The 13,878-nt window shown below is 42.0% G+C and overlaps 1 protein-coding gene across 1 annotated transcript; it reads left to right on the plus strand.

The window, feature by feature from the left end:
* The first annotated feature begins 5,310 nt into the window (after positions 1-5,310).
* Positions 5,311-7,559, plus strand: LOC139253842 (probable G-protein coupled receptor 139). Its single transcript, XM_070873595.1, has 2 exons — positions 5,311-5,404; positions 6,640-7,559. The coding sequence occupies exons 1-2, from the start codon at positions 5,311-5,313 to the stop codon at positions 7,557-7,559; spliced, it is 1,014 nt and encodes a 337-aa protein (XP_070729696.1).
* Positions 7,560-13,878: the final 6,319 nt, after the last annotated feature.

Consider the following 13,878-nt stretch of genomic DNA (forward strand, 5'->3'; position numbering starts at 1 on the left):
GAAAATACTGGTGGGAGTACTTCATAGGTCTCCTAAAATTAGCTGCACCGGTGGACAGAGTAGTAATCAGCAAACATTGTTAGCTTGTCACAAAGGTAATGCAATAATTACGATGAACATTATTTTTCATATAGAAAGCGCAAATAAAATTGAAAAAGGTAATCTGGAGGACGAGTTTAGGAATACGTTGCAGGGAGTTTCTAAAACAGTACGTCATGGAACCAACCAGGGATCAGGGATTTTCGAACTTGTATTGTGGAAGAAGACATCGTTCATTGGTAAACATACCGGAAAGTTTCCATTGTGGAATATAGATCATAAAATGATAAATGTCGCATTGGGTTTCAGAATAAAATACTTAGGTACGAAACTAGAGTGATAAACTTAAATAAAGACAATTACACACATTTGAGGTGTAAGCTGACTTGGGAAATTTAGAACCGAGATGAAGAAGTTTGGTGGTAGATAACCACTGATAAACATTTAAAGAAATATTCCGAATTTGTAAACGAATATACATTTTATTAAGAAATAAAAACTTCATCCTTGGCGAAATAAATAAGGTATCGATAGTATCGCACTAAATGAGTGGCATATAATCTTGGAACAATTTTTACAAACATGAATATTCGGAGGGCTTTAGAAACCATCATATGATGACAAAAAAGTGGATAAAATGAGGAAAATAAAATTAGAAGTCAACTAGCAAGAAATATAAAGAGACATTGTAAGAAATACTGTGATTGTATCAAAGATAGAGGATAGGAAATGTAAGCATTGGTGGCTGAGAGAGTAGAAGTTAAAATGGGCAATAAGGAAATGGCAGAGATATTAAACACATATTCTTTCTATCTGCCTTCAGAGTAAAGGACAAAAAACGCACAGACAATATTGAGGAACCAAGGTGCTAATACGAATGATGAATTTAAAGTATTTTTGATGTAAACAAACGGTACATGCGAAACTAATGGGAATTAAAGCCGTCAAATCCCGAGACATGATGGCTTAAATCCAAGGCTTCGAAAAGTGTTGGCTACGGAATTAGTGGCAGCATTCGCTGTGATCGACCAAATTTCTCGAGGTTCTAGAATAACCACACCGAATTGAAAGGCAATGAAATATTGAGCAAAGAGGGCGATCAAAGCCAGTTAACCTGATGGCAGTTGTTGGTAAAATTCCTGATTCCATTATAAAGTAAGTGCTAAAAAGCTATTAAGAAAATGAGAGTATTTGCAGGCAGATTCGGCATGTTTTTACGAAAGTGATCTCATGTTAAACAAATTGGTTGGAGTTTTGTGAGGATGCAGCTAGCAGGGTAGATAAAGAGGAATCGTTGTATGTAATATATTTAGAATTCCATAATGGATTCGATGAGGTGCAACACCAAAGTATGTTGCGCAAGATTTGTTCTCTCGAGCATGGATAGTCGATTCATTACTGGACAGAAAGCAGAGAGCAGGGGAAAAAGGGTCATTTTTCAGTTGGCAGGCTAAATGTCTGGGGTGCCGCAAGGGCCACTGCATTTGCGTCAGCTATTACCAATTATTTCTAATGAAGTAGATGATGGGACTGAGAGCAATATATCCACATTTGCTGATGATAAAAAGATGGATGGAAAATTAAACTGAGATTTAAACGCAAAGCGATATCGATGGATTAAATAATTGGACAATAAGTTGGTAGATGGAGTATTATGTGGGGAAATGTGACGTTATTCACTATGATACCAAGATAAGAAAAGCAGAATATTTTACAAATGATTAGAAACTATTCAATGTTGGTTTTCAAAGAGATTAATGTGTCCATGCACAGGAAACAGAGCGAGCTGGCGTGTAGGTATAGCAAGAAATTAGGAAATAATATTGCATGTTGTTTTTTATTGCAAGAGAGTTGCAGTGCAAGAGTAAGGAAGTCTTGCTACAATTGTACAGAACTTTGCTGAGGCCACTCCTGGAATATTGTGCACAGATTTGGTCTCTTTTTCTGCAGAAGGATATACTTCCCTCAGTGGCACTGCCAAAAGGTTGACTGCATTTATTCCCGTGATCAGATGGTTTATGAGGAGACATTGGCCAGATTGGGCCTATAAGCTCAGAAGATTAGAAGAATGAGAGATGAGGTCAATGAAACGCATACGATTCTGAGGGGTGATGATGCAGTAGATGCTGCAGGATTGTTTCACGTGGTGGAAGAGCCTTTAACTCAGGAGCATAGTTTCAGGATAACTGGTCGGCTATTTTGGATTGAGAAGTGGAGGAATTCCTACACTGAGAAGAATGTGAATATTTAGAATTGTTTACCCCAGATAGCTGTGGATGCTGAGTCCTTTGAATATATTCAAGGCTGTGACAGACAGATCTTTTTTTTTCTCAAGGGGAATCAAGGGATATGGAGATCACGTGGGAAAGTGGAGATAACGTAGAAAATCAGCCATATCGGCAACTGTAGAATAGTGGTAACTTCACTGGACGATTATAGACCAGGAATAATGATGCCGAGAAGGCTTTCAACTTCCACGGCGGCAGCTGGCGAATTTAAATGCAGATATTTAAATAAATCTGGAATTTAGTAAAAACTTCTATCAATAATGTTGGCGATGAAATTACTGGATTGTTGTAAAAACCCATCTTTTCACTAATGTTACTTAGGTGAGGAAATCTTCCGTCCTTACTCGGTCTAGAGGAATCCAGATCTACAGCAATATGTTTGACTCTTCGCTGCCCTCTGAAATGGCCGAGCAAGCCAATCAATTGCATCCAACCGCTAGAAAAAACAATAATAAAAATAAAACTGGATGGACCTCCCAGCATCGACCTCGGCACATTTGGGAAATTGTGCTTAAATTGGGAGAGCTGTCCTACAGAATAGTCAAGCAACAGCCTGACATATTTATACTCGCAAAATCATACCTTTCAGATAATGTCCCAGACTCGTCCTTTATCATCCCAGGGCATGTCCTATCCAATCGGCAGAACAGATCCAACAGAGGTGCAGCAGTGGTATACAGTCAGAAGAGCGTGGCTTTGGGAGTCTTCAACATCGACTCTGGTTGACAAGAATTCTTTAGAATTTAGGTCCATCATGGGTAAGGACACCTCCTGTTATTACTATCTGCCTCCCTCCCTCAGCTGAGGAAAAATACTTCTCCATGTTCAACACCACTTGGAAGAAGCCCTGAGAGTAGCAAGGGCACAGAATGTACTCTGCGTAGGTTATTTCAATGATCATCAAGTGCAATTCTTTAGCACGGCTACATGGCTGCGAACTGAGTCTGTAGGAGGTGCTGAGTGAACCATCACGAAGATGAAACAGACTTGATATCGTCCTCACTAATCGACTGCCACAGATACTTCTGTCGATTACAGCCATCGCACAGTCATTCAGCAGATGAAGTACTATTTTAACACTGAGAACACCATCCATCGTGTTGTGTGGCACTAGCAGCGTGCTAAATTGGATCGATTCAGACCAGATATAGCAGCTCAAAACAGGGAATCCAAGAGGCGCTCTGGACTATCAGCATCAGCAAATTGCTCGACATTGTAATTAAGCCAGGAGTCCAACTCTGTTTGAATCAAATAATTACAAGAGCATGCCAGCAGCAGCACCAGACTTACCTAAAAATGAGTTCCCAGCTTGAGAAAGATGAAACTTAGGATCAAATGCTTACTACAAAGCGGAAGCAGCATGCTATAGGCAAGGCTATGCGATCCAATAACGAACAGAGCAGACAAAAGATCTGTATTCCTGCCACATCCAATCGTGAATGATGGTGGACCATAAAAGAATGGGAGAAGGAGACTCGATGATTATTCCATCGCCAATGATGGCGGAGCATAGCACATGATTCTTAGAGACAAGAATGGAGCGCTTTCAACTATGTTCAACCAGTAGTGACGAGTGGATGCGCCAGAACTGCATCCTCCTCAGTTCACGACCATTACAGCATCCAGTGTTCAGCAAAATCTATTCCCTCTGCATGATATCATGAAACGGCTGAGTGCACTGGATAGAGCAAAGGCTTTGGGCACCGACAACATCCAGGCAGTGTATTGAAGACTTTTTCTCCAGAACTAGATTCGCCACTGTTCCAGTGCAGCTACAATACTGGCATCTAACCGACAATGTGAAAACTTGCCGAGGTATGCCCTGTCCAGATATTGCAGGATAAATCCATTCATGACAATTATCACCCAATCAGTGTACCCTCAATCATCAGAAACGTGAGGGAATGTATCGTCAACAGTGCTATCACGTGACACCTAGTCACGAATAATTTGCTCACCAATGGCCATTTTTGGTTACACCAGGAGCAGTCGGCTCGGTGCAAACATGGAGATAAGAGCATAATTACAGAGGTGAGGTGCCAGTGAGTGCAATTGACATCAAGGCAGCATTATACCGAGAGTGGCAACAAGGCGCCTGGGTCAAAATGAAAACAATGGGAATCAGGGTAACATTCTCCACTGGCTGGCGTCATAACTAGCAGAAAGGAAAATGGCTGTGGTGCTTCGAAGTCCATCATCACAGCCCCAGGAAATCTTTGCAGAAGTTCCTCAGGGCAGTACCCAAGGCCGAAACATTTTCAGCTTCTTCACCATTAACTTCCCTCCATCATAATATCAGATTTTAAAATGTTCGCTGATGACTTCACAATACTCTGTGCCAACTGCTCTGATAATGGAGCAGTCCATGCCCGCATGCAGCAAGACCTGGACAACATTCAACCGAGGGCTGATAAATGGCAAGCAACATTCTCTCCAGACAACTGTCAGGCAATGACTATCTCCAACAAGCGAACGTCTTACCACCGCCGTTTGATATTCAACGGCGTTACTATCGTCGAATTGCCCAGCATCAACATTCTGGGGTCACCATTGACCAGAAACATAACTGGACTGGCTGCATAGATACTGTGGCATCTCAGAGGATGGGTATTATGCGGCGAGTGTCTCAACTCTTGACACTCCAAAGCCTTTCCACCATCTATAACTCAACTGAAAAGTGATTAAGGGATTATGGGGAGCGGGCAGGTAAGTGGATGCAATATCAAGATAGCATCAGCTGTGATCATATTAAATGGCGCAGCAGCCTCAAGGGGCCGTATGGCCTACACCTGCTCATACTTCTTATGTTCTTATGTCTCATAAGGCACAAGTCAGGAGCATGCTTGAATAATCTCGACTTGCCTGGATGAGTGCAGCTCCAAGAATTGTCATGAAGCTCAATACCATCCATCTCAAATCAGTCCACTTGATTAGCACCCCATCCAGCACCCGGAAAAATCAATCCCTCCATCAGCAACGTGCCATGGCTGCAGTGTATACGACTTACAAGCTGCACTGCAGCAACTCGAAACGCATCTTCTACAGCTCCTCCCAAATCTACCTCCTAGAAGGACAAAGTAAGCAGGCGCAAGGGAACACCACCCACTCCACGTTTGTTTCCAAGTCACCCACCATCCTGATTTGGAAGCATATTGTCATTCCTTCATTGTCGCTGGGTCAAAATCCTGGAGCTACCTCCCTAAAAGCAGTGTTGGAATCCCTTCACCACATGGTGCAAACGTTTAAGAAGGCGGCTCCCCACTATCTTCTCAAGGTCAATTAGCAAATGGCAATCAATGTTGACCTGGCCAGCAACGACCAGATGTCATCAATGAATATTAAAAAAATATTTCTGATTAAATGGCAAAACAGGCTCGAAGAGCTGCTCTTAAACCATTATGTTCTGCAGAGTGGCATTAGCACCAGTACTGCAATATTTGACTCAAGGACTGTTTGAAAGGAATCAGGCCATTCACATTGTGTAAGGATCAAGTCATGTAATGCAAGGATAGCTGTCTTCACTATTCCTGTGGGAATTCGGTCCAAAACATTATTGCAAGACAGCATTTTCTACTTGTAAATAATGCTTCGGATGCTTTCCAATAACAACTTCAACCATTTGATTTTAAGGTGACGTATTAGATTTTAAGAATCTACTCACCTGAGCCTATTTGTTAAGTGACTGTCACTAATGCTAATTAAGATCTCACCAGAATTTTCGCACTGGAGGATTGATGAGTGTATAAATGTAGGTTCCCTAACTTTGTCTCAGCCGTGCGGTAACAAGTTTTTCAGTCTTGCAGAATTCATATTTTTGCACAGAAAATGGGACAACCATCTATTCTACTGTTTAAAGAAATTTACTACCCGATTCTCGTAGCCGTCGGTGTGCCCGGTGAGCCATTGCCTGTTTGTTAATCGGTGTTAACTGTCTCTCTGTTCTTACAGAATGTTGCTTCAGGTAATGTTTTTTATAGCTGTCGGCATTACACGGTCGGTAGCGACTGGAACCAAATCTTGTACCTCGTGTCAACGCTCTTCTTGTTTCCCGTAATACAATAATCTGACTGAAGTTGCAATGTTATTTAAAGGTCCAACACAAGGATCTTAGCGGATTTCTGGGTGGCTTGCAACACGGTGAAGAGTGAGCACTGCAACACCTCATTAAAATGTATGGATCCGTTTCCCTGGTAAAGTATCCAATACTAATCATGTTCTCGCAGTGGTCCGTGTTGATAATCAGAATGAGTGGAGTAAAACGCTCATCCTAGATATTGTAACTTTATTCATACCATCTCTGTCTTTCTTACAGCCAACTTCATGACAATTGTGATTCTCTCTCGAGCAAGCTGTAGCCTTTCCGAGTGCATCTATGTCTACATGGTGGCCATGGCCACAGCAGATCTCCTGGTCTTGAACATCAATGTAATAGTGTATCATATTTTCAATTATCACTTTCCACTTTCCTTCTTGTCCCAAACTCCTGTGTGCACGTTCATTCTATACATCGCTACTGTAAACATCGATCTATCTGTTTGGTTCACCGTCTCCTTCACATTTGATCGATTTGTAGTTATCTGCTGCCAAAGGTTTAAAACAAATTATTGCACTAAAAGAACAGCAGTCACCGTTATAATAACATTCTCGGTCTTGATATTATTGAAGAACATTCCCATTTTGTTTGTGTATGAAGCTCAGCAAATAATTAATAATATGCAGTGGGGCTGCCGGCCAAGTGTGGCTTTCTTTGCATCACCTCCAGGTGCAGCGTACTTCTGGTTTCACACAGTCTGGGTAGTTTGGCTTCCTTTTGCTTTAATAGCCTTGTGTAACTCCTTGACAATCCGACGCATTTTCGTGGCCAATAGAGTCCGCAGGAGACTACGGGGTCACAGCAGTGAGAAGCAATGTGATGCAGAGACAGAGAACCGAGTCAAATCCATCATTTTACTATTCACTATATCGGGCAGTTTTATACTGTTGTGGCTGACAGCTGTCATTAGCTTTTTAACTACTGGACTGACAAACGTCAGTTATTATCGAGGTGACCGCACAAGCCCAGCGTATATCGCGACTGAAACCGGGATTATGATGAAGCTTTTGAGTTCCTGTCTCAACCCGTTTATTTATGCAGCGACCCAGAGGAAATTCAGAGAAGTGTTGAAGAAGATGCTGACTTCTCCATGGATACTGATTCTAAGATGTGTTAATAATGAAAGAAATACGAACTAGAGCTCGCCTTTGAAAAATAAAATTCACTTTGAGCTGAAGTTACAGCTTAGACTAAGGTTTATCTCTTTACAGCTTTATCAAGATGGTTGATGTAAAATCTCTCAGGTAGGTGACATTTTGTCTGCCACTTATGGCATTTCACCCAACCTTGACGCAGGGCTTCCTCAGTCCATTGGTTGCTGATTCCTGACAAATAAGGACCTTCTGCCTTAAGTATGAAAATAGTCAGTGATAAAGGACCTTTAATAATAGTTGATCAAACGATTTAATATCTGACAGAGCGGCGAATTTAATTTGATTCTACCTTGTGAGTGGCAGGAATATCAACTAGATTTAGGATAAGATTCGATGGTTTAGGACTGCTGGTGACCTTACTTTTTCTCTGTATTTTGCTGAAAATGTAGCACGGAATGATTGCAGCTGCACCGACCCCTTCGTCCTGTCTCCTGGGAAAAAGGAGTGCAGCTGCTTTCTCCTTTAGTGTTGCACTTTTCCACCAGTTTTGAATGTTAATTGATGTTACGTCGTTTTACCTGAATTTTTCCTGACGTTTCCGTTGCTGATAAATCGTCGAAGTATGGCCAGCAGTATTAAAATTTAATTGTAAATCTAGCATCGGGAATATGCCTGCTCTTAATCTGAATCTGCGAACTGGATCGACAGGTAAAACTGTGTAAAAATTGAAATAAGCAAAACAATAGGGAAGTTAATTCAACGGTCGACATAATGTTACAATTATTGAGATGCAATAATCCCCTGTCTGTTTTGGTGCACAGGATTACATAGGATACAAGACAGAGAGTAACATTCGGCCCAACCAGTACATGCCAGCGTTTATGCTGGACTCGAGCCTCCTCCTGTGTTGCCACATCTAAATCAATCAGCATAAACCTTTATTCCCTTCTCCCTTATATGCTTATTTAACCGCACCTCAAATACAAATATACTATTTTTTCAACTTCTCTCTGCATAGCGAGTTCCAGATACTCACCACTGTTTGAGTAAAGAATTTCTTCTGAATTCAATATTTGCTTTATTGTTGACCAACTCGTGTTGATGGCCTTCAATTCTGCTCTTCTCCACAAGTAGAAATACACTGTCTGTATCTACTGTCTCAAAATTGTTCATAATTTTAATAATCTCTTTTAGGACACGACTCAGCCTTCTCTTTTCAGCAGAAAAGAGATCCCGTCTGTTCCTCGTTTCTTGGTATGTATACACTCACAGGTCTGGTATCATCCATGAAACTCTGTTTTGCATCCTCTCCAAAGCTTCTATATTCTTTCTTATCATATTGGAACCAGAATATTTCTCCAAGTAGTCCAAGCACTTTCGAACCATGTATCGATACAAGTTTAGCATAACTTCACTTTTTTTCAAATCTATCACTCGAGAAATAAACACTAGTGATTCCTTTGCTTTTTAGGGCCTTGATCACCTTTGTTGATACTTTTAATGACTGGTTTATTTGTATTCCGAGATTTACTTTCTCATCTACCCCACCCAGACTCTCATCCTACAAGTAGAAACATAGAAACATAGAAACAGAGGTGCAGGAGTAGGCCATTCAGCCCTTCGAGCCTGCACCGCCATTCAATATGATCATGGCTGATCATTCCTTCAGTACCCCTTTCCTGCTTTCTCTCCGTACCCCTTGGTCCCGTTAACCGTAAGAGCCATATCTAACTCGCGCTTGGATATATCCAGTGGACTGGCATCAACAACTCTCTGCGGCAGGGAATTCCACATGTTGACAACTCTCTGAGTGAAGACGTTTTTCCTCAGTTCAGCCCTAAATGGCCTACCCCTTATCCTAAGACTATGTCCACTGGTTGTGGACTTCCCCAGCATCGGGAACATTTTTCCTGCATCTAACCTGTCTAGTCCTGTCAGAATCTTATATTTTTCCAAGAGATCCAATCTCATCCTTCTAAACTCAGTGAATAAATGCGCAGTTGATCCAGTCTCTCCAAATATGACCGCCCAGCCATCCCTGGAATCAGTCTGGTGAACTTTCGCTGCACTCCCTCAATAGCAGGAACGTCCTTCCTCAGAATAGGAGACCAAAACTGCACACAATATTCCAGGTGAGACCTCACTAAGGCCCTGTACAACTGCAGTAAGAGCTCCCTGCTTCTATATTCAAATCCCCGAGCTATGAAGGCCAACATATAATTTGCCGCCTGCTGTACCTGCGTGCCCACTCTCAGTGAATGAAGAACCATAACACCCAGGTCTCGTTGCACCTCTCCTATTCCTAGTCTGCCACCATTCAGATAATATTCTTGCTTCGTGCTTTTGCTTCGAAGTAATAAGTGACTTCCACATTCTTCCAAACAAATATAATTCCTCACATTTAGCTGCGTTGAAATTAATTTGTCAATTATATGCCGATTCTTCAAGTTTATTAATGTCCTCTTGTAATTTGGTCCTGTTCTCCTCAGTATTGTGTACTACTGCTGTCCCCAACCAAATCTGGTATCATGTACGAATCTACAAATTGTCTTTTTGATTGCAAGTTCTATATCCATAATATAGATTGTGAAGAACAGTGCTCCCAGCAATTGTGCTTGTTGAACACCACTAACCACCTTCTGCCACTTTGAATAGCTATCATTTTACGCCAACTCTATGTTTTCTCTCTTTCAGCCAGTTAGCTAAAGTTTGTACTACTTAGCCGCTGACTCGAAATTCAGTGACCTTATTCATTAGCTTGTTACTTGGTAACTGTTGTAGGCATGAGACACCTGTTGAATATATCAAAACACTCGGTATTAGGCACCAGCTGAATTTATCTAAACTCATATAAGTTTAAAGTGGCCACATATAAAATGGCTGTCCAAGCATGATGGGAACCCCATTAGTCAAGTAATGAACTGGGGCTGACCGAGCAATGACCGAGCAATGACCCTGTGAGGCCCACTACCAGGAATGCCTTGGATACAAGATAATTATAACAAACCATTATAGTACACTGGTATAATCAGTGACTTCACACAGCCGAGCCCTGAGGAACAGAGATAAGTGGAGAACCTGCCTCACATAACGAGGTCATTAATCAGCCCGAGCTGACAAAAACCGAACATACAGCCCCTGAGGTATCAGGGGAATTCTATTTGGTTAAAGAAACCTATATGTAATCTATAATCTTTATGATTGTTTTGTGTCCAGCCGAAGTGGGCTGAGTAACTGTAAGGAACTATTGTAAAACATATAAATATCGATGAGTTTCTTTGTTCATCGGAGAGAAGTGCCTGGATCCAGTCCTGAGGCTTCCTCCCCGCATGCAAAAATAAAGGCCGCATTGGCGTTGGAACCGATTCTGAGTGTTGAGTGATTCTTCTGAGAAAACATTCAGATGAACAATAGGCAGTACATCGGAATCGAGGAAGACTTGCTTACATTCTAAAAGTGAGGTCTCAGATGGCTGTATAGTCCTATGCGACAATTACAGTCTCTTTCAAAGGTGGGAAAGGAAGTGGTTGCAGGAAAAAATGAGTGGGGCGCCTGCTTTTCCGCACGCTCCTTCCAATGTCTGTGCCTGATTTCTGCATGCGCTCGACAAATTGTTTCGACGTGCTCAGCTCGCACCCCGATGCTCTTCCTCCATTTCGGGCGGCCTTCGGCTACGGACGTTGGTGCGTCTTTCCTCCAAGTGGATTTGCAGGATCTTGTTCTGTGTTGGCCATAATTTTCCAGCGTTTTTCGATGTTTGTATCTGGTCCACGACTCTGAGCTTTCTAGCAGAGCTGTTATCACTACTAGCTTGGTGTAAGGTTTGAGGTCATGGTCTTCAAACACTCGCTTCCTCAGGCACCCGAAGGCTGCACTGACACACTAGAGGCGGCGTTGGACCTCGTCATCGATATCTGCCCTGATCAATAGCAGGCTCCCGAGGTATGGAAAATGTTTCACGTTGTCGAAGGCCGGGCCGTTGATTTTGATGATCGGGGGCAGCGCTGTGTTGTGGGATCAGGTGGGAATATAAGAGTCAAATAGCAAGAAACATAAAAAAACGATTGTAAGAATTACTGTAATTATGGCAGAATCTACAAAATAGAACTGGTGGTGCAGACAGCATAAATTGTGACATGGTATGAGGAAATTGCAGAGATTTTAAACAACATTCTTTGAATCTTACTTCACTATAGCACATAAAAGGGGTAGAAAAACAGTGGATAACTAAGGGACTAATAAGAGTGATGAACTTAAAATACTTTTGATCAGCAGAGGAAAACGCATTTGGGAAACTATTGGGGCTAAAGCCAACAAATCACCTGGACATGATGGCCTACATCCTAACATAATTTAAGAGCAGGCTGTGGATTTGGGTGCAATCAACCGAAATTCCCTGGATTCTAGAATGGTCCCAATTGATTGGAAAGCAACAAATATACCCCACTATCCAATCAGGGATGGAGAGGGGAAACAGCTATTGCAGGCCAGTTCGCCTGATTGCAGTTATTGCGAAATGCTTCAATCCATTATAAAGGAAGTGGTAAAAAGCTACTAAGAAAATGAAAATATTATTAGGCAGAATCTGCATTGCTTTATGGAAGGGATATCATGTTTAACAAATGTAATAGTTTTATGAGGAAGCATTCTGCAGGCTAGATAAAGTGGAATCAGTGAACATAATATATGTTTAATTCAAAATGCATACGTTGATGTTCCACAAAAATGATGTTGTGCAACACTGGTGCTCATGACTTCGTGGGTAATGTATTGGCAGAGATAGTGGATTGGTTAACGAAGAGTAAAGAGATTTGGGACAAACGGGACTTTTTCTGTATGGCAAGCTGTAACGAGTGGGATTCCACAAGGGCTACTGTTACACCTCAGGTATTAACAATGATTAATAATGATTAGATGAGGTGACCTAGTGCAGTGTATCCAAATTGGCTGATGCTAAAATAGAGATGGGATTTAGGGATTAAGCAAGTGGGCAATATGCTGGCAGGTGGAGTACGATGTGGGGAACTGTGACGTTATTCCCTTTGTTAGGAAGAATAGAAAAACTGATTTTTTTGTAAATGATTAGAAATTATTAAATGAAGGTGTTCAAAGAGAAGCAAGTGTCCTATAGAAACATAGAAACATAGAAATATAGAAAATAGGTGCAGGAGTAGGCCATTCGTCCCTTCCAGCCACCGACACATGTCCAGCCACCGATACATGTAACAGAGCGTACTGGCATGCAGGTAGATTAAGCAATTAGGAAAGAAAATGACATTTTGCAAGAAAGTTGGTGTAGAAACATCGAAACATAGAATAAAGCTGCAGGAGTATGCCATTCTGCCCATCGAGCCTGCACCGCCATTCAATGAGTTCATGGCTGAAAATGTAACTTCAGTACCCCATTCCTGCTTTCTCGCCATGCCCCTTGATCCCCCTAGTAGTAAGGAGTACATCTAACTCCTTTATGAATATATATGGTGAATTGGCCTCAACAACCTTCTGTGGTAGAAAATTCCACAGATTCATCACTCTCTGGTTGCAGATGTTTCTCCTCATCTCTGTGCTAAATGGCTTAACCCTTATCCTTAGACTGTGACCCCTGGTTCTGGACTTCCCCAACATTGGGAACATTCTTCCTGCATCTAACCTGTCTAAACCCGTCAGAATTTTAAATGTTTCTATGAGATCCTCTCTCATTCTTCTGAACTCCAGTGAATACAAGCCCAGTTGATCCAGTCGTTCTTGATATGTTAGTCCTGCCATCCCGGGAATCAGTCTGGTGATCCTTCGCTGCGCTCCCTCAATAGCAAGAATGTCCTTCCTCAAGTTAGGAGACCAAAACTGCACACAATACTCCAGATGTGGCCTCACCAAGGCCCTGTACAACTGTAGCAACACCTCCATGCCCCTGTACTCAAATTCCCTCGCTATGAAGGCCAACATGCCATTTGCTTTCTTAACCGCCTGCTGTACCTGCATGCCAACCTTCAATAACTGATGGACCTTGACACCCAGGTCTCGTTACACCTCCCCGTCTCGTAATCTGTCCCCATTCAGATAATAGTCTGTCTCTGCTTTTACCACCAAACTGGATAACCTCACATTTAACCACAATATACTTCATCTGCCATGCATTTGCCCACTCACCAAACCTATCCATGTCACTCTGCAGCCTCATAGCATTCACCTCACAGCTCACACTGCCACCCAATTTATTGTCAATCGAAAATTTGGAGATACTTCATTTAATCCCTTCGTCCAAATCATTAATGTACAATGTAAACAGCTGGGGCCACAGCACAGAACCTTGCGGTACCTCACTAGTCACTGCCTGCCATTCTGAAAAGTACCCATTTACTCC

Source organism: Pristiophorus japonicus, unplaced genomic scaffold (genome assembly GCF_044704955.1).
Source record: "Pristiophorus japonicus isolate sPriJap1 unplaced genomic scaffold, sPriJap1.hap1 HAP1_SCAFFOLD_52, whole genome shotgun sequence".
Taxonomy (NCBI): domain Eukaryota; kingdom Metazoa; phylum Chordata; class Chondrichthyes; family Pristiophoridae; genus Pristiophorus; species Pristiophorus japonicus.

Bases quoted from the DNA above. Each gene is read 5' to 3' on its own strand.
- LOC139253842 (XM_070873595.1), top strand. From the start codon at position 5,311: ATGGCTGCAGTGTATACGACTTACAAGCTGCACTGCAGCAACTCGAAA. The intron at 5,405-6,639 runs GTAAGCAGGCGC...TCTTTCTTACAG, and splicing joins CTACCTCCTAGAAGGACAAA to CCAACTTCATGACAATTGTG.